We start from the raw sequence: 26,501 nt of genomic DNA, 5'->3' as shown, positions 1-26,501 counted from the left end.
CAGCTATAACATCACACAGTCTCTAAACCTTTGCCATGAATGTATTTTGCCTAGAAACTGAGGGTTAAAATAACAGGAATATACTGTCTTAAGAGCTGAGTGCCCTTGTAACTACTTAATTGAGGATTTCTGTGGTACCACATCAGAGCAAAATACTGCAAACACATCTACCTGCTTTAGATTTCTAGACTAGGGGGCAAGAATGGGATATAAAAACCAGGATAAAATCTGACGGCCAGTTAAATAGATTCAGAATAACTGGGAAGGGTGGGTAAGGAGTATCAAGGGCACTGAAACAGCAGTAACAGTACTGTAGCTAATAGGAATGGACAAGGAATGGGGAAAGGGTTGTTTGTATTGGTTCATGGTTCATTTGATTGCCCAAACTGGAGGTTTGTTTCACGATTCATATAGTTGCCTGAACCAGCTTGCGGTTTGTTTGGTTTGGGAAGTGTAAAACTCACTTGGAATCTACAGCAGGCTCTCCTCCATCTGCCCTCTGACAATGTCCCTGCCCTCTAACAATGTCGAAGTTATAGCCTTCTAAAAACAGGTACTCCCAGGAAAGCTCAGCTTCAGCTCTCATGACAACTTTTCCCTAAGTGGAAGCAGCGGAGACAGGGTGTCTGCTCCCATATAGCAGAATGGGAGCTCTGTGATTGGCTCCCAGAGCTGCCAGTCAAGCTATGGACAACTGCTATGGGTGTTTCTAAGGCTTCTAAAAGTCCACCCCTAGTGTTGCCTAGGAATTGATTGAACCAGCACCATGCTGTCTAGGAAAACAAACCACAAAAAAAAGTCCATTTTTCAGTTTGGACATGGCGCGATCACTGAATTGGTTCAGAATGAACCACAAATCAGCCCGATTCATGCATGAATCGCAGCTCTTAGTTCATTTTGTGCCCATCTCTATTATTAATTATATTCAAGCACTCTACTCTAGACTAAGATCCTACTTAAGAATCTTGGCCCATGCAGGAGTGAAGGCTGCTCAATTTCCATAGTATTGGAACGAGCCTGCCTCCTCCTGTCTAGAACAGAAAGTGATCATTTGTATGGAACTGCAAGCTTTCAAAAGCTACCACCACGGAGTGAGGCAGCAGAAAAAGAAGGAAAAATTGGACTTCTAATCTGAATACCAGGTCTGGCCAATACCTACCAATGTTATCAGAGGCACCTTAAGAAGACAGTTGCTTTTAAGAAAAACACAAATGGCAAACACATTTTAATACTGGATTGTTAAGAAAAATCATATAAAAACATTGCAATGCATTTAAGCATTCTACAAGCATGCATTAGTACATTAAACAGCAGCATAGGCCAATCATATTCCTATGTTTATAAACAAAATTTCTTATACATTTAAAACTCAAAAAGGTTTCCTAAAAGGAATATATACAGTCATCTGTTTTTATTAGCAAGGGTTTTTTTTGTCCTGCTGAACACTGGAAATAGGGAATGTGTGTGTCTGGCACAAAGCAGGTCTAGAAATGTTTAATTAAAATTTGACCATAAAATCACTGGCTGAAAGACCATAATACTGTAGCCAAAGTATTGATTATGGGATAACATGGTTAATTTTATCTTGACCCAACCTTTCAGCATGAGATTTCCAATAAAAAGATTAGACATTAAAATGGTTTAAAAACTAAAGTATAAATAAAAACTCAACAGTTTCTTCAAAGAGAGCCCAAATAAAGCAACTCACAGAAACTCAGTATAGACATAATACGCAAAGAGAGCTTCTCTTCCCATAAAGATCGGGGAATAGGCACTAACTGGGAAAATACTCCAAGTCTGGACTGTTGCAGTCTGTAAATCTTCCATCTTTGCTGTGCCATAGTCAATACCTTTTAAAATGTGCCAATTTCTTTGGTAAGCACTGGGTACTGTTACGTGGTCTTTCTGAATCCTTTTAAAATAGGATATATATTTTCAAATGCTTCATAAATTTCAGCTCTGACTTTTGCACCTGAAAGAAATTACATTAGATATAAAATTGGGTCTTAATATTTTAAAGATTATGAGATTACTGACATTCAATGGTTATTTTCCTACAAGTATGTAAATAATTGGAGAGAGTTAACATTTAAACTACAAGTGGCTAGAATACTTAACAGTACAAAATATCTACTCCAACACCTAAATAACTGAGATTTGTTACTTTTAAAGAATTCTTTGTCCTACAATTTAGCTCCATATGTACTTTCAATGCAGTGATTTAATATGTGGCTTACCAGTTAAAACTACTTTCCCAGAAACAAATATAAGGAGGACAATTCTTGGTTTGATCATTCTGTAAATTAACCCAGGGAAAAGCTCTGGCTCATAACTGAAAGAAAAAAAACCAGACAATTCTAGATTAATTTAAGTAAACTGAATAAATAAAACAGTTAAAGCTGTCAGTATTTAAGATACGAGTATTAAACTGGGGGGGGGGATTAGTTTACAAATGACATTTGTAGCAAGATCCTAAGGTTGACATGTGAAAATATATTCTTGTATTTAGCTCAAAAGACTAAACAGTACTGAGCAGGGTTCAAACTAAATACTTGTTTCACATTCTGAGCACACTAGCCAATTATTTCTACCCCCTATAACAATTTTAAAAAGCTCTGCCGATGCTGGGATAGTGAAAGTGACTGATTCTATTTCTCCAGCTATTCTACTAGTAATCTGCATTGTGCACTTATTATTTCATTGAAGAGTTTACATTTATTTTTAGGTGTGACAAATTTTCCAGCTAAGCAAATAAAAATCAAAGTCCTATTTGTTTGAATGTTAGTGCAGGTTTGTGGTGTGGTACAACCTCCTTAGTACAAACCTGCTTAGAGAACTCTGTAAACACTGTCAGACCTTGGCAAGATATACTAGCATGTGTAATAATGCAGTTAGGTCAGCAAGAATAAGATGGGCAACACAACAGTCAAAAGATCAGCGGGTGTTAGTTCATTCTTTTTTTATCAAGTATTTATCAAAAACAGCAAAAATCCTCTATTTACCTGCTAAACTGTTGGTGTGTAAGTACCAGTCCCTCAAGTCTGATAGGGAATTTTACATCACAACTGCCCACCATATTCTGAATCTTAAAATCCAAGAATTTGGCTGGGAAGCCCAACTTCTGTACAACCCTGGCATACTTTCTGGCAGCCAGCCTTGACTGCTCTTCACTGGAAAACAAAAAGGAGGCAGCTCTAATTTTCACCAAGGAAACTATTTCTAAGATTTACATTATTTGTAGTCTGCCTTTCTCACTGTGAGACTCAAGACAGATGACACAGTGTATGTCAATGCAGTCAATAGGATGAGACATCTAAAATGTAATAGGACTAGGTTTAGAAAATTCTGAAACAAAGCATAACTATTAGACATATGTTAAACAATGCAGAAAATAGTACATACAGCATAACGCACATGTAATTGGTGTGCTACAACTGGTTATTCCTAACTAGTTCTGAATACTAGTAATGAGATTAATCAGATATCAGATCACTTTGCATACCTTTTAGCTCCTGTACACACCATTTTTCCAGAGCTGAATATAAGTGCAGTGGTACGTGGCTCTCTTATTCTCATAATCACAGCTGCAAAACGCTGAAATGCACAGAAGGTTATTACTATAAGAACAGTAACTTGCTAATATACTTTCTCTAAAAAATCTTACAGTTTGCAAAACGTTAGCAAACCATTATTGAAAAATGCATTAGCTGTTGTATTTCTCTCCCTTCAGTTAACCTTAATTCTGAAAGCATTTAAACCTAGAATAAAATTTTACTATAACACATTGTGAGGAACAGACACTATCAAGGTCTCAAACGCAGTTTGACAGATCTGCAGATGTTAACCGTCCACAGATAACACACAGCCATAATTTCCATTTTAGAAAGCCATTTTGCAGTCCAACCTGTTTCACTGTAGTACACAGGTGGTAAAGAAAGTCGTTCAAACTTGTGTAAACATAATTTCTCCTTGTAGACAGATCAGTTACAAACAGCAGTTTCTGGGGGAGGATTACAACACTATTCAAGCAGAATACTTAGGGAAGACAACAGACCTCTCTTTTGAAAGCCTCACCCTACAATTAGACTGCATACTAAGGGAAGACATTTGTCCAAATAAACAACTATGCAGCTCCAGCATTCAACTGCTTATCACAGACTCTAAAATGCAGTGGTGACCACCAGCAAGACTATTTCCTATTCCATCCCCCTACAGCATCTCACCACTTTGTAAAGCTTAATATGAAGTTTTTTTTAAAAAAGCTCCAGACTTAATAATATCGCTCTCTTCACCAACAGCAAAGCAAATCTCCAATTTCCTTTACTAGTATATTCCAAATGAAAACTATTGTTTAAAGACAATATTGGAAATACAGTACAAAAGAAAGCATTTTCCAAGGACCTTGAAGGGAACCTCTACTTCTTTCAAAGAAACACTTTTATGCTCAGCAAATGTTAGATCAAGCTGTTCTAAGGCTTTAAAACTGATTTTTCAATTTTTATTAGCTCTATTTCTCTAGCCTGTAAAGGAGACAGGCAATAGTTCCAAACTGAGTAACAGTTCCAATAAAAACAAGTCTCCTAAGATACTTCCTTACTATGATCTGGCTATGTTTAAATAATGGTCAGATCCCTCTGGGGGTGGAACTGCAGTGTCAGCCTTAATGGACAATTTGGAAAACTTCTGCTGAGGAACTGCTATGAAATCTGTAGAAACCTGTACTAAATGACAATAGCAGGAATCAGAGGCAGGCCTCTCAAGACATGTGGCCCATTGTCCTTTACCTTGGGGTTGTATTCAGCATTTCGAGCACGAAGGGCAATAGTTTTCAGGTCCAGTTTGCAGCCAAGATTTACTGTAGATACAATATTTCTAAAGGCAATTCAGAAACACATTAGTCAAGGTAGGACTCCTCCATGTCTGAAATTATTCCCTCTTTTATTACTGCATTTGAAGGGAGTCAACTCAAATACCAGCACAAAATGACTCAAGCATGCCCAGTTTTACATCTGACATTATTTCAGTAGTGTCCTCTTACAGGAATATACATCCTGTTTTGTTTTATGATGATAATAAACATATCTATCATGAGACTGTTGCCATAGTATTAATGGAAAACTAGGGACACAGACAATAGCCATGGCATTTTCATTACAGATATAGAAGGCAAGCTTATAAAGTTTCTACAGAAACATTTTACTACAGAAAATATGCTGAAATGTCAAACTCCCCAGACAGCTTGAAAATTGTCTTTTAAGAATGGTATGTCAAGTTCCAGAATATAATAAAGAATTGCCCAGCTGAAACTACAGAAGCCATTCAGTGCAACATGACCATGCATTCATAGCAAGAAGCTTTGTATCATCCTGGACAACATAGCATCCCGGAGGAACTAGCATAACAGAAAACTCAAGTAGAGAAATATCTCAGTCACTAAGAAAGGAGACCACCGAAATCTCACCACTGACATCCCCCAATCATGGTGAGGCATGCCAATAACAACCCCATGATAGCCAGAAATGGAAGAAAGCATCCAGCACCCCACTGCCCTAGACATCAGCCTGCTGCTGCCCACATGCTGAAAAAAGGAGGGATAAAGGAACTGTAGCTATAGTCCTGCACACACTCCAGAGAGCTCTGCAGAAAGGGCTTTGAGTCCCCTCCTGCACACTCTTGAAGATGGAAACTATGGCTGCTCCAGTCACATTATCCATGTGCCTCCATGCTCACATGGTGCAAGCAATTCTGACAGTGTCCAAGATCCCTGCTATACAAAATTCACAAAAGCAGGGGTCCACCTCAGGAGCTCCAGCCTTTTGAGATGGCAGGGACACAGACACCGAGACACCAACAAGGGAAATAACTTGTTATTTGTTAAATAACTTGCAGTGTTGTAGGAACCAGGCTAGAACAAGAGAGCTGGTGGCCATAGAGTGGCTTGATGTACACTGCTAGAGGCTTCAATCTGAATCCAGTACTTTGGTCTACATTGGCTACAGCTACCAAAGCAACTTGTTTTGAAACTCACCTTGTTAGTGTACAACCTTGCAGGGTTGTACAACCTTCTCATCTTAGCCCTGGGAGGTTTGGTCCCTTGGTCTCTAGCTTCTGGGGTAGTTAATAGGGTTGGTGGCAGTGCTACCCTGGGGTATGTGGACTCACACTTCAGTGTTTTGGTTTCATCTTGCCTAATCCATCACCTTTAAGTGGGACATCTGCCTTTAAGGTCCTTTGACACTCACTTCGTGCAAACTACGCTTCCACAGAGCCGACATCACAAAGTTTCCCCATATATGTGCCATAGAGATGTACTTCCATGCTTTGCGCACTATCATCTGGGAGAGAGATGTCCTGGTTGAGATTTATATAGGCTTGGATCCTAAGCAAGGTGAGCCGACTCATGCTAAAGGAAACTTCCTTGCCTCTTCTCTTCCCACTGCAACCTTCAGTTATGGCCTCTGAGATTGTGCTTCTGCAGGTTACTGGACCAACAGGAACAGGATAAGGGGCACCGTGGAAGTTGGCAACAGGAGGGAGGGAATTGACAAAATCTCCCTCCAGGGATGGAAATACTGTTGTTGGAGGAGCTGCTTTTAGACCCATGGAACACCACCTTATAATCCAAGTCAATGTATTTGGGAGAGCCATGACCAGCCTCAGGTTTAATTAATATCCTAAACCACACTACAACTTGGGAGACGAGGAGTGAAACAGTTGTGATTTCATTCTTCACTGTTCTGGTTACGCCATGGTTTTTGCAGTACGCCAGAGCAGACTTGCACTGGAAAGGCTCGGTACTAAGCTGTGCTCCTACCCCAACATGACCCTGACAGCAACCAGTTCTATGCTAGCACTTCTCAAAATATGCCAGTGTATTTTCAAGTTATGCTGGTATATCTCTCTGTTCCATTTTTATAGATACGTTCTATCTCTCAGAGTTTGATCCCGGTGGAAGCTGGGTTCAGGTAGCTGGCTCAAGGTTGACTCAGCCTTCCATCCTTCCGAGGTCGGTAAAATGAGTACCCAGCTTGCTGGGGAGAAAGTGTAGATGACTGGGGAAGACAATGCCAAACCACCCCATAAAAGTCTTCCAAGAAAACATTGTGATGTGAAGTCACCCAATGGGTTGGTAACGACTCAGTGCTTGCACAGGGGACTACTTTTACCTTTTATCTTTCTTTCTCTATAGAGCCATTCAGAGGCAGGATTTAGGATTGTGCTGTTGGTCTGTAATTACAAATATTTTCATGGAGTACTTCTCTTCAGTGTTTAAAATTCTCCATGCCAATCAAGAAATCACCAGTAAGCTTTCATACTAACTACCTGATAAAACTCTAAAGCACCTAGTCCAGCATCCCATTTCCTCCACAGCCTTCAGACCAGATGCTTCCAGGAAGGCAACAGTTCTCAGCAGTTGGTAATCAGAGGAACTCTTCCACTAGACATGAAGACTCATAGGCAGTTAACCATATAGTCACTAACTGAAAACTGGAGGATGGCAGAAAATAAATGAGGAGAGCACACACTTACTGAAGCTGTGGTACGATCCCTGAGCTTTCAGAAGCAGGTGTTGCAGGAGTTATTGGGGTCATGGGAGTCATCGGAGAGGGGTAGAGAGGCGTCGTTCCTGGCAAGGGAGCAGTAGTAAGCGTCTGAGAGTGAAAGAGCTGCGGCGTCTGACCAGATGCTCCCTGTGTTGGCTGGGATGTAGATTGCTGTGTTGCTGCTTGCTGCTGCTGCTGCCTCTGCTGCTCTTCTAGTATAGATAAACTATTGGTGCTTTGAACAGGTTGCGGGGTGAGCCCTGTGCCATAAGGCATCATGGGGCTGAAAATAGGGATGCCAGGAGTCATTGCACTCTACAAGAAGATAATGCAAATTATGCTGTGAATCTGAGCTACCATGAATAGGATCAACTATCTGTTCAATCACTTGATGAAAAATAACTTATTACCTCACAATGCTAGCTGTAGCAAGACACAAACACACACCCCACTGTGTGGAGGGGAACATCTCAGTAATAAGGCCTATTGTGTGCCACCTTATTGCCATATTGTATTTCTCTTACCCAAACGGGCACTGAAATACATTTTCCTTGGGGTAAGAATCAAGCTGTTAATATTAACAAAATAAAAACAGGATATCTTATAAATATTCTTTCACTGGGACTTAAACTGTATTTTATGTGAGTGCTTCCCAAAGTTTTGATAGCACAGGAACATTTCCCCTCTCCCATTAAAACCAGAAATACGTTTCACAATTAGCATTTATGAGAACTATTTGCCAATTGAGAGGCCTTTGACTTCTGTTTTGAAATGAGCACTATATGACCATATTGTCTCTGGGGACTGATAATTCTGCTGTCAGTCTGAACACACATGAAAGTTGCCTTACACTGGATCAGACCATTCGTCCATCAAGGTTGTACTGTCTACTCAGACCATCATCAGCTCTCCAACATCTGAGGTCAAGGTATTGCATCCCTGCTAAGTTTGTTTGTTTGCCATCTTCTGGGCATGGAACTGGGGTAACTGAGGGTGTGGGGGGAAGTATTTGTGAATTTCCTGCAATTTGCAGGGGCTGGACTAGATGACCCTGGAGGTTCCTTCCCGCTCTTATGATTTTTTCACATCACCTACTATTTGATCTCCAGATAAGAAGCGGGTGACTACAGCAGCTAAAGTGTTAAGGAGATTGAAGTAATAACAGTGAGAAATAGGAGGAAGGGCTAGCCCCCAAATCCATGGACTTTCAGAAGCCTTGAAATAGGAATGAGCAAATAATTTGCTTTGAACACTCAAGTTTTCCAGAAAATTAATGAGTGTCCACATTTTTACCTGAGGGGATGCTAAACCCTGGGCGTAGGGTGGCAAGCTGTTGTTTTGATCCATGGCAGAAGTAATGTATTGGTCAAGTGATAAGTATTTCCACAAATGCAGTCCAGAAAGGCAGTTTCACACCATCAGCCTTGAGGGAGTATCTTTGCCTAAAATATTCTAATGAATAGCCATGCAGTCAGTTCAGACATATTTGGAAAGGCACCAGATCCCAGATGTCTATATCAAGGATTCAAAATCTGAAATAGAAAAAGAGCGTCATTACATACATTCAGCATTTAGGAGTACAACTAGTTATGGAAAATACTGTTACTCCTGATGATACAGTAGACCTTGGCAGACTTTGACAAATTTTCTTGGACTCTAGGAGCTAACCGAAACATTTAAGATCCAGACTTGTTTTTCATTCTCCAGGGTTTAGTATTGCAATAACTGTATTTTCTAGTTATTAGAAATATAATATTTCTGGATACATTGAAACCATTGAATGAAACACTTTCAATGTTTTTCAGTAAAGAGAAATTGTTCAGCAGTTGACTAAAGTTAATTGTTAAGTTTTTTAGACATTATTCCAACATTTGCTACTTAACGGTAGACCGTTTTGTTGATTGTTTATACTATGTTATACAATATATTAAAAATGGGGGGGAAATTAAAAAATGAAATACATTTTAGGCTTATTTTCATATCAAACTTAACTGTACTGGCAGTTTCTGACATACAAAAAAAATACAAGTCACCAAATAATAAGTAAATAATTTAACTAAGAAATTGTAAGAAAGAAAAAATGCTGTTTGTTACCTTCATACTACAGAGGAGATGGGGCACTGTAAAGGAATCTCAGTTAACTTCCCACAATTAGAAAAGATTCTATTACACACTTATCTCCTATTTTGACATATTTATTGCTTCAAACACTGTTTCCCCTTCATTGGATCCATACAGTTGCTGACCCTGTACACTGGCTTGTAGTTCCTGTTTAGTCTCATATATCTACATCATGTTATATGCTAATTTACTTTTCAACATTGTCTATAAATTTGGTTTTATTCCATTATATTTTATCTGAAGTGTGCTTGCACTAGAAAACTCATACCTTGAATAAAACTTTGTTGGTCTTAAAGGTGCCATTGGACTCTGACTTTATTCTATCGCTTCAGACCAACACAGTTACCCACTTGGATCTATCTTCATGGAGTACACACTAGCAAGACTAACCAGGGCATACTTCATAGGGCATACTTCTATGAAAGCACCAACTTCATATGCAGTTTCAGTGAAAAAAAATCAAATTCCATGCCAGAGATTAGGAAAGGAATGGAAAACAAAATGGCCAACACCACATCGTCATATTTGGAATATGGAATACATTCTAGTAGCTTCAGGCGAAAAATATGCCAAAGAGGACAACCAAATAATCAAGGACTTAAAGCACCTAGAGGTTAACACCTTTGGGACTTTTAAAATCTGGAAAGAATAAGACTAAGAAGACATGAGATTTACAAAATTATGCAGAATGTGAAGAGAGAAAGTTCATCTTCCTTCCCCTGAAGAGCCCCCCCCCTCCAAAAAAAATTTACAAAACACATGCAGACCACAGTGGGAAGTAAGGGCATGTTAAATGGATGGAAATCCTTCCACCTGTGGAAACAGTCCACTGGATCCAAGCCCATAATTTATCATCCTCTCCCACAGCAACCGAATTCAGGATCATCCAATTAAGCTGACTGGCAACAGATTTATTACAAATGCTTATTTTGTAAAATGCATATATGTAACTAATTAAATTTTCTGCCATAAGACAGTGGAGATGGCCACTAGCTTTAAAAGGGAATCAGACAAATTCATGAAAGAGAGACTAAATGGATGTTAGTCAAGATGCTGAATAAAACATCCATGTTTGGGTTGCCCTGTCTTGGTTTATGTTATGTATGTGGACTCAAGTGAAGACTTTGGGTGTTCCTGCCTGGCTCATTGGAGCCATATGGACTGAGCTTGGGGACTAGAGAACAATGAGCTGCAGGATCCAAATCTCTGCCGCCCTGGATCAATCACAAGCCCCCAATTTGAATGATCCAATAACATGCTTGCGCAAGAACCCAGAGATGTATATAAGTTTGGCCCCATCGACCCAGTTCTCAGCCTACTAGGCTGTACCCAATAAAGAGCTTGTTATCACTTAGACTACTGTATAATGGGTTCTATGCATTGATGAGTCGAAGTATATCTCAGGGTTGGCCAACCTGTTGCTCTTTCACACATATTGTATGGCTCTTGAAGCCTCCAGCACCCTCCTGGCTGGCTTGGAGAAGGCATTTGTTTCTTTAAATCACTTCTCCAAGCCAAGCCAGACGGCAGCTTGGAGAATGCATTTAAAATTAAAGTTGCTTTCTTTCCACCTTCCTCCCCCTGCCCCCACCTTCCTTCCTTGCAGCTCTTAAATATCTGATGCTCATGTCTTGAAGCTCTCAAGCGTCAGATGTTTATTATATGTGGCTCTTATGTTATGCAAGTTTGGCCATCACTGGTCTATCTCATGCTACTAGCAGACCCCAGGGAGGCTGTGGAAACTGTGATCAGGAGTGGAAGCAGTTTTGGAATGGATGAGAGCTAACAAGCTCAAAGCTAATCATGACAAAACCAAGGTGTTATTGATGAGGGGAAGGTCTGACCGAGGAAACGGGTTATCCTGTGTTCTGGATGAGATTGCTCTTCCCTAAAGGAGCAGTTTTGGGTGCTCCTAGATCCTAGCCTCCTGTTTGATACAGATGGCACTGGTGGCCAGGGTACCTTTTACTAACTTTGCTGGTGAGTCAGCTGGGACCCCTCTTGAACAGAAAAGATCTTGCCACTGGGTGTGTGTCCTCATAACATCTAGAATAGATCACTGCAATGCAGTCTACACGGGGCTGCCCTTGAAGACTATCTGGAAGCTGCAGTTGGTGCAGAATACGGTGTCCAGGGCGTTGACTGGAATGGGTCATAGGGACCATATCACTCCAGTCTTGTTCCATCCATACTGACTTCTAATTCACTTCCAGGTCCAATTCAAAATGCTGGTACTGACTTTTAAAACCCTGTGCAGCCCAGCACTAACATTAAGGACTTTAAGGACCATCTTCTCCCATATGACCCTACCCAGTACTCAATCCAGTAATCTTTCAGTGTCCCTGATTCAGTTGCCATCTGAGGCTAGATAGGTAGCAACCCAAAAAAGGGCTTTCTCAGTCACGACACCAAAACTTTGGAAATCCCTCCCCAGGGAGATTTGTCTGTCCATTGGTGTCTTCTGCCAGTGGGAAGACTTCTTTGTTTTGTTTCGCATACCTTCCAATAATGGCTATTGGCCCTCCTCTTGTATTGTTTATGTGTTTGTACTGAACTATTTTAGGGTTTTATTTTTTTTAAATTGTTTAAACACTTTTAATGTGCACCACCTGATTGGGTGGGAAAGGCGGCAAAAAAATGTTTAAATAAATAAATGTCTGTTAACAATATGCTATTGAACAACAGTTTTTGGAGGGCAAACAGCAGGACAGGTTTTTGCTTTCTGTTCTGCTGGGGGCTTCCCAGAATCATATGGCCAGCCAATACAAGAAACATTATGCTGGGTTAGATGCTTGGACATTTCGCCTGATCCACTAGCATCATGATCAGTTTCAGTTTGCTTTATTACGGTCCATGACCAAATACACAGCACAATGCAGGCCAACAACAACCACATAAAAACTGTAAAAATCAAGATGGTCCTAAATAGGTAAAACATAAGATATTTAAAAAATAAATGTGAAAATAAAATATAGGACATTAGTATGAATAATGAGATATGACAAATAATACAGTAGTGGTCAAACATCTTCTAGCTTAATAAATATAGTACATATAAAAAATTAAAAATTATACAGCTCCAGAAAAAATATTAACTAGAATACACAGGTTAAAATTACAATCTGTTACCTCGACATTAACTTGTAAGAACCATAAAATGCAATTTGATTGCATGGGAACAAAATTTGGCAACTTTATGAATGGTCTCTGTATTTATATCAGTTTCAGGAGCATTTGTGATGGTATACAGAGTACTCAGGCATTTAAGAAAAGATAAAATACAAGCTTGGAAATAGTAAAAAAAACCAGTCAGTTCAGGACCCCTTCTTTACATAATCCTCATGAATTCTCCTAGCTGCCGCCATAAATTTGGCACAATTAATTGTGAATTGGGGGTAGCATTATGATCTAGTAACATCTCTGTTTGTTATACTGGTTCACCAAAATTTAGAGCTAAGGAAATGGGATCAACATACCTTTGATTAAATGGGAAACACTATGCATTGCGTCTATAAAGCAGTTTTCAGTGACCTAATAGATGTTTTACAACACCTGCGGCATTTACACACACTGATACTTCCTATAAGCTACCAACTGCAGCATCAAATAGTTCAGCATTAAAGTAAAAGGAATGACAGAGTTCCTACTGCCTAGATACCATCCTAAAGAAATTGTTATACCACTATCTTAGCACCCGAGTGGGTTCAATGCCAAATTTAAACACTATAGCAGGGGTGGCCAATGGTAGCTCTCCAGATGTTTTCTGCCTACAACTCCCATCAGCCCCAGCCAGCATGGCCAATGGCTGGGGATGATGGGAGTTGTAGGCAAAAAACATCTGGAGATCTGCCGTTAGCCACCCCTGCACTATAGCATGAAAGGCAACTTATATACAGTACAGCACTCGTAAAGTCTAGCTGTGGAATTCCATTCACATACATTCTTACGGCGTGAAAACTTTTCCCACCAGGCACATGCGAGAGAAATTAGGGCTAGATCACATGTAGGAAAATAAGGTGATAAAATGTGATTCCCAACTTAAGACTACAGTCATTTTTGAATGCTCCAGTATGTTAAGAACTTCCCAAAACAGAAAGCCAGAACAGCAAGCAAAAAGAGGGATATATACCAGGTATTTCCAATAGGTAGATCGTGATCTACCAGTAGATCGCGGAGGGGTCAGAGGTAGATCACCAGCCCCACTTGGTCTCATGGTTTGCTGGACAGGTGTTTGGGGTTTTTTGATGATTGTTTGGTGTGGTGGTACTTGATTATTGGTGCCAGTATGATGAATTCTTATTTTTACTTTTAGAACTGCATGTGTGGTTTTGGCATCATCCATAGGTCTTCAGTTCCTGTTGATCTTTAATACTTCGGGACAGTGACAATTTTGGACCAGATTCAGCCAGTGTTAACTTAGCACCCCAGCCACCCCAGCATAACGAAGATGAGTGTTCCAAAGAAGAGCAAAACCTACCACTTTCATGATGAATGGGAAATGGACTACTACTTCATCATGGTGAAAGACAAGTGTTGCTGTCTACTTTGTAACGCCACTGTATCCTTGCCCAAAAAGGGTAATCTGGAGCGTCATTATAAGGCTCTGCATAGCAATAAGTTTGATGCTGATTTTCCACCCAAAAGTGAAATTTATAAACTGAAGCTCAAAGAACTTAAATCTAAATTGGCTGCACAGCAACAGTTGATGGCGAAGCCAAGGTCACATTCAATCAATGCAACCATGGCATCCTTCAAGGTCAGCAACCTGATAGCAAAGAAATGCAAACCTTTCAATGAAGGAGAATTTGTAAAAGATTGTTTTCTTGACACAGCAGACAATCTTTTTGAAGAATAAGAAAGAGATCATAGCTGCTGGTCAAGATGAACAGAAAAGATGTGGGAAGACACAACTGAACAATTGTTGGAGGATGTTTCAGTTTGTGTTGTTTTCTCACTCCAACTAGATGAATCTACAGACATAAGAGACATAGCCCAGTTACTAGTCTTTATCTGGATGGTTTTTGAAGACTTCAGTGTTAAAGAAGAACTACTTGGAATGATTTCTTTAAAAGGAAGAACTACCGGTCAGGAAATATTCAGCTCTTTCCATTTTTTTGTGACAAAGTGTAATCTTCCATTGCATAAACTTGTTTCCATCACTACTGATGGAGCAAGACAGGTGAGGTTAACGGTTTCATAGGCCTCTGTAGACAGCATGACGACTTTCCAGATTTCCTTTCTTACCACTGCATCATTCACCAGCAAGTTTTGGCGAGCAAGAGACTCAATACAAAGACTGTCATGGACATCACTTTCAAAATTGTAAATTCAATTCGTGGAAGATCACTTCAAAGACGGCTTTTCAATCTTGCTCTTGATGAAAGGGCAGCAGAAATCATTTTGTACACAGATGTAAAGTGGCTAAGTAGGCACAAATTTCTGCAAAGATTTCATGATTTGCTGAATGAAATAAGGTTTTTGAAGGAGAGGGGAGATGACAAAGCAGAGTTGAAAGATGAGGAGTGGTTATGTGATCTGGCATTTCTCACGGACTTTACAGGCGAACTAAGTGATATGAATCTTGAACTACAAGGTAAAAACAAATGCATTGGCGAGATGATGAGTACAGTTTCATCCTACAAGAGCAAATTTGAGCTAATGATAACTGACCTTGCAAACAACACTTTCGATCATTTTCCTAATACACAGGACCATCTGGGACAATAGCCAAATTTTGTTTTTCAGAACGAGAAGTATGTGACAGAAATTTGCTCTGTTATCCAGGAATTCGAAAAAAGACTGTGACTTCCAAAGAATTGAAAAAGTTGTGAAGTACTTGTCATACCCATTCAAAGCAGATATGGACATTAAGGAAACTGCAGCTGCTATCAGTAAAAATTACTCATTGAACAAGGCATCTCTTGAAAACGACATAGTAACCCTTAAAATGACATTTTTCTCAAGACCTGTGCTGAGCAAGAATCATTTTGGAACCTAGTGCTTCCAAATTTCCCATCTTGAGAAGATGTAGTGAAGCTGTACATTCCTGTTTCCGTTCAACTTATTCATGTGAATCTGCATTTTCCCATCTGAAAATGACAGAGTACACAGTGTTCCAACATGACAAATGAATATCTCCAGGATGTCCTGGGACTGGCCCTCACACAATATTCACCCAACTTCAAAAAGCTGGTGGATGAAATGCAGGCTCAGACGTCTCACTAATTAGAAAGAGCGAAGTTTTAAAGATTGTGCAAGATGAGCCTGGATCAATACTTGACCTACATTTAACACAAATTACTCAATAAAACTTAAAGAAAGTTATAACAATAAAAAATTTAAAACTGTTCCCAGTTCTTTCTGGATCTTCGTCTCTCTGTTTTGTTTTTGCTGATTTTGCTTACCAGTAAATGACAGAAGGTGCATTGTAAATGGGGGGTGGGGGGTGGAACCCAACTTTGGTGGGTTAAAATCTAATTTGAAACTAATTTGAAACTTAATTTTCATGGTGGTAGATCACCAGCACTTTTGTCCAGAAAAAATAGATCACAACCTGTTCGAAGTTGGACATGCCTGATATATACAATGCAAATCACACAGAAGTTTAAGTTGTTTTTTTTTAAATAAAAAGGAGCATTAAAAGTTGGAATTCCATATTTGCATCGTGATATTGCCCACTAGAAAACGTCACGATGTGACATCACCCCATGAGTTGGTAACGACTTGGTGCTTGCACAGGGGGACTACCTTTACCTTTTTATTGCCCACTTTGCCACCTCTACATTTTGCCACCTTGCACACATGAGTCAAGCCTAGGGCTAGAATCCTAAAAAATCTTTTCTGGAAGTAACCTTCACTGAAATCAAAGCTGCAAGTGTCATTTTCAAAGCTCTGAGACCTAAGACACCAGAGGGGTTTCTCAAATATAATTAAACATGGGGGTAGATCATAAACAGGTTCAGGGGGTTTTTTTGTAGAAAAAGCTCAGCAGGAACTTATTTGCATATTAGGCCACACCCCTGACACCAAGCTATCCTCATCATGAAACCCAAATGCATCATGATGCCTGTCAATGTGCTTCCTGGCACCTCTCTGCTTGCCAAGTCTGGGGATAGAAAAAGGAGAGCATTGGGTCATTCCCTATCAGCTGTCTGACCAGCAAAGTGCTGAATTTCTTCTTGTCTCAGCAACAGACTTACTTATGTCTCTGGGCTTGGTAACTTTTCCAAGTGACTGAACTGGCAAAAAATGCCCTTTCTTTGGTCACTGAAACCAAACAGCATTACTTTCCCAGACCAAGACAATGAGTCAACTCTTTGGAAGATCCCAGGAGGCATCCTCTGCATCCACACAGAGAACTCATTTGGAAGCAAACAATTCTGTTTTAAGAGGATGCTAAGCTTGGAACTGCCAAACATTTTGTGATTTCTCCCACGACAGCCATTTGATAGTTGGATGCCTCCTATGCAATCCACTTTATGACTGGCCCTGCCAGTTTATGATGGCACCTACCACTCTTCAAAATCGGCTCACTAAGGTCAGGGACTCCTGACCTATATTTGCCTCCTTGTAGCCATGTTGGTCCACAAATGGGCAACTCAGTTGAGTACTTGAACATAATGCAATTTAGACCCACTCAATTAAGAATAATGACCCAGTCCTAACTTCGCAGCCCAGCAGACTTCAGTGGATTTTAAAATTACACAGGAGCAGCTGACAAAGTGCGATTTGGCTCACAAGATATTCATTTGCCTTTCAGATGCCTCAAAGCTCTAATATTAGTCTCATGCACATCTCCACCCGGAAATGAAGCCTGCGATTATATCCACTATATAGGGCACTATATCAAAGAGGGTGAACAGGAGCGCCTCTAGACTACCTGCCCAAGAGGCTAATATTTTTGCGCACGCGGGCGGCGATTCTCTTCCAGCCGCCCCCTCCCCCACCTCGAGCGGGCGCGTCAATGCTCAACATCCAACCGAGGTGCTGTCACTACCGAGAAGCACACCGGCCCTTAGTCCCTCCTTTGTTCCAAAGACGCGGCCGGAGGCCAAGAGCCACCAAAGGAACCGGCTCAAACACGCAGGCAAGGCGCGCAGCCATCCCTATCCTGACAATACCGGCATAAAGCAGGCTAAAACCAGTCGGTGCCCGCGGTTCCTCCGCCGCCGGCCCAGCGCCATAGCGGCCTGCTCCGGCGAGCGGTCTCGAGTGCCTTTGCTGCCTCCGCATCCCTGACCTACTGTTCAAAGGCCTCGCGGAAAGGGCAGCGGGAGGGCTGAGGCGACGGGGACAGGCCCAGGCTTACCGCTCCACAAGTTCTCCACTCAACACTCCAACGGTGGTGGTGGCGGCGCACCCCTAACACGTCATCCGAGCTCGCTGCAGCTACTCTTTTTTGGTTACCGCGGGCAGCAGCTTTCTTAAGGGCAAGGGCGGGAAGGGAGAGAAAACCAGATAGGAAATCAGCTCAAAAGCGCGCAGGCGCAAAGAAAAAAACAGATGCCCTTGTTCCCCACCGAAGAGGTGAGGTGTGCACCATAGAGGCACCCCACATCGACGGGCTTCCAAGCGCTGTCTGGTTTCTGGAGACGCCGGTTGAATGCAGCTATGTTATGCGCATCATCAACGCCAGCAAACGGTCTGAGCAGCACGGATAAGGAAGCGAGATACACCAGCTCCTCTTTTCCGGCCCTCATTATTTTATCCCAAGTAGAAATTAAGTGGTGAAGAGTGTCGGGCAAATATCTGGGAGACAAGGCTTCGAACCCCCAGTCGTGGTATGGAAGCTCGCTGGGTGACCTTGGGCCACTTACACCCTCTCAGCCTAACCTAGTTTGCAGGTAGATAGCGAGGTTGATCTTAAGCAACAGAACAAAGTTTGAGTCCAGCAGCACACGAAAGCTTATACCCAGAAAATAAACTTTGTTAGCCTTAAAGGTGCCTCTGGACTCAGTTCTCTAGCTTACAGGATCATTGTTGTGAGGACAGAACGGAGGAGAGGAAAAACGACTTTGGATTCCATGGGGGGAGGGGAGAGACGGAGTCCAAGTGCAGTGGAAAAACAAGATTTGAGTCCAGCAGCACCTTAGAAACCAACACTTCCAGGATATAAGCTTTAGGGAGTCAAAGCTCACTTCACTAGGAGTAGGAATGGCGATCTGAGTCTTTTTAGTAGTAGTTGCTGTTTGTTTTGTCTGACGAAGGGAGCTATGGCTTTTTTTAAAACAGCTCTCCAGTTTGCTGAAAAACCCCTTGGCGACCTTCAATTTATATGCGCGGCCTCTATGGTAAGGCGCGCAATGCCTCTCTAGGACAGAATTGGAGGACCCACTGAAAATGGTCCCGCTAGTTCCGGTTCCGGTTCCGCCATCTTGCCGTGATACAGCAGTGGTAAAGGGAGACTCGGAGAGTGGTCGATTCTTGGAGCGACGATGCTGTCAACAGCCGGCTGTGTTGAATCTGCTTTCGGGCTGGGGCGTGAGGTTGTAGGGGGTCCCGTCACACGGCACCGCTTCTCTCCATACACTTTCAATGGCGGGTGAGTTGCTGCCTGGGCCTCGGTAGTCGCTGCTTTGCTTTAGCAGGAAGCGGTCCTGAAAGGCTGATGGATTGTTGGCGGTCTGGATTTCACTTGGTCAGGTGCATGAAGTGAAGTCTGGCCCGCTAAAGCGGAGGATGCCACGAGAAATCGGCTAGACCTGAAGGTGCTGCGAGGCAAACATATTTTAGTTTCTGTTGTAGCAAGTTAACATAGCTCCCCTTTTTCTTAGTTTCTGAGGCTTCCCTGTTCTCTTCCCATCTAATCCATCTGCTACTATCCCGAGTCTCTTGCCAGAATGTTTAGAGTTGTTCCCTTTTCTGTCTCTTCTGAGCAGGAAGTTGAACTAGATGGCTTGCATGGTCCCTTCCAACTCCACGATTCTTCCTTTTCGGCTCCCGGTGAGCTGTTTGTTCTATGTCACCTAAGATGTTTTTAGATCTGGTGCTGCGCAAAACACTTCCCTTCCTGCTCTCCTGTTAATGGCCTTTATTCTTGAGGCATTTCCAAAGACTACCTTTTCCCGTTTGGTTTCACTTTTCTCTCTCAGTATAAATTGTACTGGTGTTTAGTTACAAAATCAGTTTCATTGTTCTCTTCTGCTACAGATCTTTTAGGTGACCCTTTTCTTTGTCTATACCAACTTAGCTGTTTTAGGTGTTTAAAAAAAACTGGAAGTTTTTCTTTCAATTGAACATAAGAGCATAAGAACATGAGAGAAGCCATGTTGGATCAGGCCAACGGCCCATCAAGTCCAACACTCTGTGTCACACAGTGGCAAAAAATGTTATATACACACATACACTGTGGCTAATAGCCACTGATGGACCTGTGCTCCATATTTTTATCTAAACCCCTCTTGAAGGTGGCTATACTTGTGGCCGCCACCACCTCCTGTGGCAGTGAATTCCACATGTTAATCACCCTTTGGGTGAAGAAGTACTTCCTTTTATCCGTCTTAACCTGTCTGCTCAGCAATTTCATCGAATGCCCACGAGTTCTTGTATTGTGAGAAAGGGAGAAAAGTACTTCTTTCTCTACTTTCTCCATTCCATGCATTATCTTGTAAACCTCTATCATGTCACCCCGCAGTCGACGTTTCTCCAAGCTAAAGAGTCCCAAGCGTTTCAACCTTTCTTCATAGGGAAAGTGCTCCAGCCCTTTAATCATTCTAGTTGCCCTTCTCTGCACCTTCTCTAAAGCTATAATATCCTTTTTGAGGTGCGGCGACCAGAACTGCACACAGTACTCCACAGTACTTCGTTGAGGTCTTGATTTGTGGATTCCTATGTCAGCTCTCTCTCTCAGCTGTGTACTTCTGTTTGTTTTCTTTAAAAGAATAGGGTACCCCCTGACCTAGATAACTTAGGCAAGCCCAATCTTGTCAGATCTCAGAAGCTAAGCAGGACCAACCCTGGCAAGTACTTGGAGGGGGACGTCCTTGAAATAACCAGGACCAGGAGGCAGAGACAGGTTATTATCAAGCCACTTACCTGAATGTCCTCCATGTCCCAGTAGCAGACTTCCAGGCATGCACGCAAGTGTACATGCACACACACACACAAAATACAAAAAAATGCCGAAAGAATAGGGCAAATGGCCACATAACATGGTTTTACTGATGTGCTGAGGAACTATGTAGCCCAGCAATAGGAGACAGGACAGAGGATTGTGAATGGTGTTGCATTATACTTTTGAACAAAATTGATAAAACATAATGTGCCTTGTAGTGATAAAAGGTTATCTATCTGGTGTGCCTCTGATCTAGTCATGAATTGGCCGTTAAGGAGAGAACTACAGAATATGTATCAATCCAGGGCTGACTTCTTGGTGTTCTTGTTTTCTTGGAGTGTGGTTGGCATGATCAGTAAGTGCATTCTAATAAGTTGGGTGATGTAATCAAAGTTGACACAGTTCCTCCAAAGCTAAGCCTTGCTATCTTTTGTTTTTTTCCTGCATTTAAAGAACTGTGTTGGCAATTGCTGGTGAAGACTTCTCTATTGTTGCTTCAGACACTCGGCTGAGTGAAGACTATGCAGTTCATACCCGGGACAGCCCAAAATGCTACAAACTGTAAGTTTCTCTGAAAACTAAAAATGTATATGTATGGGAGTGATAAACATTCTGTCTCGGATGTGTGTATATGAGTTTATGATATCTTTTAAAAGAAAGCTTCATTGATATATTTTAATTTGATTTCTTTGATAAGCTTGAGTATATCTCAGATTCTCTCTTTGGACAACTAACTACAGTAAAGGTAGTAAAAGTAATTTAAAGTAATTTGTGGTAAAGAGACTTGCTTGTTCCACTGTGTGCTTTACCTCAGAACAATGAGTCCTCATGCCACTCTGATTTTTTCTTGCATAACTGTCTTTAAATGTAAGTAAAACTACACTGTTATGCATTTATTCCATCTTATAGTCTTTAGCATAATGTATGCTCTGTATAGATCAGATGTGGTCATATTCTCTGACTAGAATCCAAGTAACCATGCAGCATACTTGAGCCCAGGGAGTTTTGCAGGCCATAATATATCTCACGTAGCAACCCTCCTTGTACCAAGTGACAAACTGCCTCTAAAACTGAAGAGACTTTAAAAGTAAATTATTCCATCAGGGTATCAGTTAACAATTTCACTATCAAGCTCCTTTAGATGGAATCAGACCAGTGGTAAACCCAGCACAGTATTCTCTCTACTGATTGGCAGCAGCTCTTCTGGGACTCAAGCGGAAAAGAGTCTTTTAAAACAGCTGCTTCCTGAATTCTTTAACTGGGGGTGCCAGGGATCAGCTGTGATTGTCTATTTGTAACTACTGTTGTTGAATTGTTTTATTGTAATTTTATTGATTGTGAGTTGCCCTGAGCCTGCCTTGGTGGGGAGGGCGGAATATAAATCTAATTAATCTAATTTAAAGAGACTTGGCTGTTCCTCCATATGCTTTGCCTCAATGCCACGGTGCCTCACTATTATGCATCTATAAATGTTTCGTGCTTCCAAAGAAAAACGTTCTTCTGGAGCTCATCCATTCTTTTTGCTGATTCACTCTTTCTGATATTATTTTATATGCACTTTATACAATTGATTGGAACATGGCTTTTAGGCAACTGTTGCTAATATGTTTTTTCATAATGTTGCTTGAAATTTTCCTATGCTAAGGAAGAGGTCCTTTTTATTTCATTTATTGGGGTATGCTCTTGTTTTGGGTTTCTGTTGGCATGATGTACAATATTCTCATTTTTCTAATACATATTTGTAAACTTGGTAAGCTAATCCAATTGGTTTAGTCTTACAGGAGAAAAGCTCTCATGATTACAATGTTTGAGGCCAAGGTGACCCCTCAGATTTGCTGAGATTTAGAAAGCTGCTTTTTGGCTTTTGCAATTAACTCAAACCCCCCACCCCATCACAAATCAGCACAGGCCCACAAAATTTATTTCATTTTTTTTAATCCCAGCCACAATGTACATTCCTCTAAGAATGTTTTGGTGGGGACTACCTGTGTATAAACATCAAAGTGTTGAAACTCCACTAAAATGAAGAGGACTTGTATGGTAATGCTTGGAGTGTTGTATCCATTGAACATCCATTCTATGTTCTTTGAAGGCTGCAACATTTCTGTGCATTCTTGTATGCAGGAACAAGTCTTGGAGTTGATGCAGCTATGTGCTACTACCATTCTTCTTCCATGGAGATTTCAGTTGCTTCTGATATCATAGAAAAGGATGTGGACCATATGCATACATGGACAAGTGTAAATTGAATTGCTGCAATTACGCATTATATGCAAATACTTCCAATGTGCACAACATTGCCTCCTTGTGATCATGGCATAAGCCTTGTACTTTCACATGCTGTGAAGGCAATATTGATGCACATATATGACAGTTCTTAGTCCAGCATCTTAGGAATTAATCTTATATTTGGTTTGTGAAATATTGGCTGAGAGGAATGCCTAGATGACACTGTAGATTATAACTTTTGATCAATTTAACAACAAAACTCTAAGAATATGTTATGATTGTTTAAAACAATACCTATGTCTTATAGGACAGAGAAAACAGTCATTGGTTGCAGTGGATTTCATGGAGACTGTCTTACTCTTACTAAAATTCTTGAAGCAAGATTAAAGGTAGATGATTATTGTGCATGTTTTGCAATGAAGGTGATCAAATACTAGTAAAAGATCATATAATAAAATAATAGAAGTCTTAGAAGTTTCTTTAGGCACAGTGATAAAATGTAATTTTTAAAAAATCTGTCATGTTGAGTTGTTTGTCTATACATCTATATTGAAGCATTATATTAATGTTTTGCAACATGAGTTTGCTAGAACTTTCTTGTGGCCTAAAGTTTTTTTTTTTAAATATATCTTTGTTACCTAAAAATGAAATGGTAAATAAAAATGAAACATTGTTTTAGTGTAAAGTTTACAATGTCAGGCGATAACAGTAGATTCCAAAAAGTTTCATCTGTGACAGCTGAAATTGCAACCAAAATGCACAGCACTCCTTTCTCAGCAATAAAAGTACAGCAAAATGGCAGTTAATGGCATTCATTTGATGTGACTATTTAATTTTGCCTGGTGTGGAGTTGCATTCCTGATTTATTTTATGTTCTGCTTGCTGCTGATTACAGTGAAGCGTTCAATATCAAATTCTGCCCATTCTGACAGCCTTATCATTGGTTTTAGATGTACAAACATTCCAATAACAAGACTATGAGTTCAGGAGCTATTGCAGCCATGCTCTCTACAATTCTCTACTCACGACGCTTCTTTCCTTACTATGTTTACAACATAATTGGTGGACTGGATGAAGAAGGTAAATTTCTGTGTGCTCTTACTTATGATACAAGGAAATGTTTTTCTTGTAGGCTACTGCCAGTAATGTTTTGTTGGGAAAGGAAAGCACTAGTGAAGATTGTATTGTTTTAGGTGAATATAAGCATTCAATCAAGTTGTACTTGCTGAAAAAATTGTGCAAGGTTTCTTTAACATTACCCATTGAGAAATGGTTACAATTCTGAAATTTGTATAAAATTTCTATGCATGGTTATAGCAGTCCTGATCATAACATGAAGTACTAAGTAGCCAGGGGAAGATGAAAGTAGACTTTCAAGTTCCATGTTAATGTGGCTCCCACAGAAGAATGAGTCCTAGTTGAGATTCTTCCTTCTAGGTAAGAGAATTTTAAAGTTCTAGGTACAGGAGTTGTTCCCTTTGTTAACAATGAAAGAGATTGTTTTAAAAGGTCTTAGTTCAGTTTTTTAAATAGAAATGGCTCTCTAGGGGCATGGCATTACAATTTCTATTAAGTGGGGCATATGCCAAAATGCGTAACTGACTAGTATCCTCTTATCCTTTGGTATCTCTGTAATATATTATAAACATATTGGGACAGGGGCATTTTCAAGTTCTCTTTGCAGTTGTGTGCCCCTTCATCTTGGGTGCTCCATCTCAACTTGCTGGGGAAAAACATTCCTGTTACAAGTATAGTAGTAGAAGAGGGCTGAGCTTAACTTCATTATTTCTTGCATATGGTTTGATGTCAGTTTTTCTTTTTTCACTTTTTAAGGGAAAGGTGCTGTGTACAGTTTTGACCCAGTAGGTTCCTACCAGAGAGACACTTTCAAAGCTGGTGGATCAGCTAGTGCTATGTTGCAGCCTCTGCTGGACAACCAGGTAAAAGTTCTGTCACGACTCTGTGCTCTAGCGTGTCAGCACATAGGTAGCTTAATTTTTCTGCAATGTTTCAAAAAAAATTTATGGGTTACTAATGACCTGTTTGGCTTTCAGTAGTTGTTCTTTAGGCGATAAAGAATTAAAAACTTAGTGCTGAGATTCTGCATCCATTTGAAAATGACTGTTTGCCTGACAGGTTATTATGCTTAGTGGGCATTGCCTTCAAGTTGCTGATACTGGGTAGTTTTATACCACTGGTTGATGTAGGTGTTGTGTGAGCAGGCAAGCTAGTAAATGTTTCTATGTCCAAGGTTGCGTGTTGTTAGAAACGTCTAAAAAGCAGCACCGCATAGGCATAGAATACCAAGTCTCCTGAGTAGAAGGGAAAATAGGACAATTCCACCCCAGCTGCGACCCTCCTTCATTTGTTTTCCTTTCCTATTTTTTACTTGGAGAGGAAAGTACTTTTCTTGTTTTGGAATGTCTCCGTGCAAGACATTCAAGTGATAAATGCACTCTTTACATGACCACTTAAATGTATGAAACTGACAATCATGAGTGGTTGTCATGATTTGCTTAATACTTAATGGGCTCATTTTTCAGATATCATCTGAGTGATGGCTGTAATGTAAAGGTTCCAGTGGAATAGTCATGTTAGCCTCTTGCAACCAATATAAACAGGAGTCTTGTGGCACCTTAAAGACTAACGACATTTTATTTCCAGCATGGGCTTTCACGGACCGGAGCTCTCTTTGGCCTTTATTTGTCCTCTACCCCAAATTAGTCACTGATTCTAGCATCCCCTTCCATGTCGTAAGGGATTTCTTGTTCGTTTTTTATGGAGCAAGTCCTGGCAAGCTAAATTAGTCTGTTCAGCCTGAACAGTTTTGATGTAACAGTGTTAATATTCTGTAGGTTAGCCACAGATTTTGCCCTACTAAATGAAGGCAAAAAGGCAATTAAGTTAATATTTTTATTTTTAAAGGTTGGCTTCAAGAACATGCAAAACGTGAAGCAGGTGCCTTTGTCTCTGGAAAAGGCTTTGCAGCTGGTAAAGGATGTCTTCATTTCTGCAGCAGAAAGAGATGTATATACTGGGGATGCACTGAAAATCTGCATCATCACAAAAGATGGGATTAAAGAAGAAACTGTTCCATTACGAAGAGACTAAACCTGCGCTTAGTTCAGTTAAAGCCTTCAATGTGTAATCTTAATTTTTATGCATGATGACAGTTGCTGTATTAAAAAGGAACAAATTTGTCTTTCATAATTTTTTATGATTTACGGGGTATGAATATAATCAGTTATGTCCTTAAACTGTGGAATTTAGGGTCAATTGTATGCACTGTTAAATGAAACAACATAAAGGGAATACTGTACCTACAACACTTAAGATGGATGACAATAGTGTGATTCTTACAACACCCTAAGGATCACTGCTCAGGAAGGCCCTTCACTAGTTACACATTGAGAAAGGTTCTGCTCTGCCTCTTGTAGTCTCATTTTGCAGAAAGGAGGGAAACAGAAAACCCGAATACTATCTATCTACCTCATACTACTTAACACATTAGTTCTAAGCGGATTATTAAAATATAGGAAAAGCTGGACCCCAGT

At 40.5% G+C, this 26,501-nt stretch overlaps 2 protein-coding genes across 3 annotated transcripts; one reads left to right on the top strand and one right to left on the bottom strand.

Annotated features, from left to right (window-relative positions):
- Positions 1-1,194: 1,194 nt before the first annotated feature.
- On the bottom strand, positions 1,195-18,164 carry TBP (TATA-box binding protein). Of its 2 annotated transcripts, none has more exons than XM_060242650.1 (8): positions 17,974-18,164; positions 8,838-9,076; positions 7,531-7,859; positions 4,785-4,872; positions 3,503-3,594; positions 3,003-3,170; positions 2,238-2,332; positions 1,195-1,972 (listed from the first exon to the last, which is right to left on the bottom strand). In XM_060242650.1, the coding sequence occupies exons 2-8, from the start codon at positions 8,889-8,891 to the stop codon at positions 1,893-1,895; spliced, it is 906 nt and encodes a 301-aa protein (XP_060098633.1). In that variant the 5' UTR covers positions 8,892-9,076; positions 17,974-18,164; the 3' UTR covers positions 1,195-1,892. The 2 variants fall into 2 exon arrangements, with proteins under 2 accessions (XP_060098633.1, XP_060098639.1); XM_060242656.1 differs by having other exon boundaries at positions 17,786-17,981.
- On the top strand, positions 18,117-26,154 carry PSMB1 (proteasome 20S subunit beta 1). The gene is made up of 7 exons (XM_060242667.1): positions 18,117-18,445; positions 18,897-19,206; positions 21,172-21,279; positions 23,255-23,336; positions 23,898-24,027; positions 24,781-24,887; positions 25,873-26,154. The coding sequence occupies exons 2-7, from the start codon at positions 19,100-19,102 to the stop codon at positions 26,056-26,058; spliced, it is 720 nt and encodes a 239-aa protein (XP_060098650.1). The 5' UTR covers positions 18,117-18,445; positions 18,897-19,099; the 3' UTR covers positions 26,059-26,154.
- Positions 26,155-26,501: the final 347 nt, after the last annotated feature.

The sequence above is a fragment of the Heteronotia binoei genome, chromosome 1 (genome assembly GCF_032191835.1).
Source record: "Heteronotia binoei isolate CCM8104 ecotype False Entrance Well chromosome 1, APGP_CSIRO_Hbin_v1, whole genome shotgun sequence".
Lineage (NCBI taxonomy): Eukaryota > Metazoa > Chordata > Lepidosauria > Squamata > Gekkonidae > Heteronotia > Heteronotia binoei.
Note: the sequence above shows the minus strand (reverse complement) of the source record. Positions and strands in the feature narration are given on the sequence as shown.

Coding starts and splice junctions, on each gene's coding strand:
- PSMB1 (XM_060242667.1), top strand. CDS start 19,100: ATGCTGTCAACAGCCGGCTGTGTTGAATCTGCTTTCGGGCTGGGGCGT. Junction 19,207..21,171: donor CCATACACTTTCAATGGCGG/GTGAGTTGCTGC, acceptor CTGCATTTAAAG/AACTGTGTTGGCAATTGCTG. Junction 23,337..23,897: donor TTCTTGAAGCAAGATTAAAG/GTAGATGATTAT, acceptor CATTGGTTTTAG/ATGTACAAACATTCCAATAA.
- TBP (XM_060242650.1), bottom strand. CDS start 8,891: ATGGATCAAAACAACAGCTTGCCACCCTACGCCCAGGGTTTAGCATCC. Junction 3,595..4,784: donor ATGCTGAATACAACCCCAAG/GTAAAGGACAAT, acceptor TGTGCATTTCAG/CGTTTTGCAGCTGTGATTAT. Junction 1,973..2,237: donor TGGGAAAGTAGTTTTAACTG/GTAAGCCACATA, acceptor AATTTCTTTCAG/GTGCAAAAGTCAGAGCTGAA.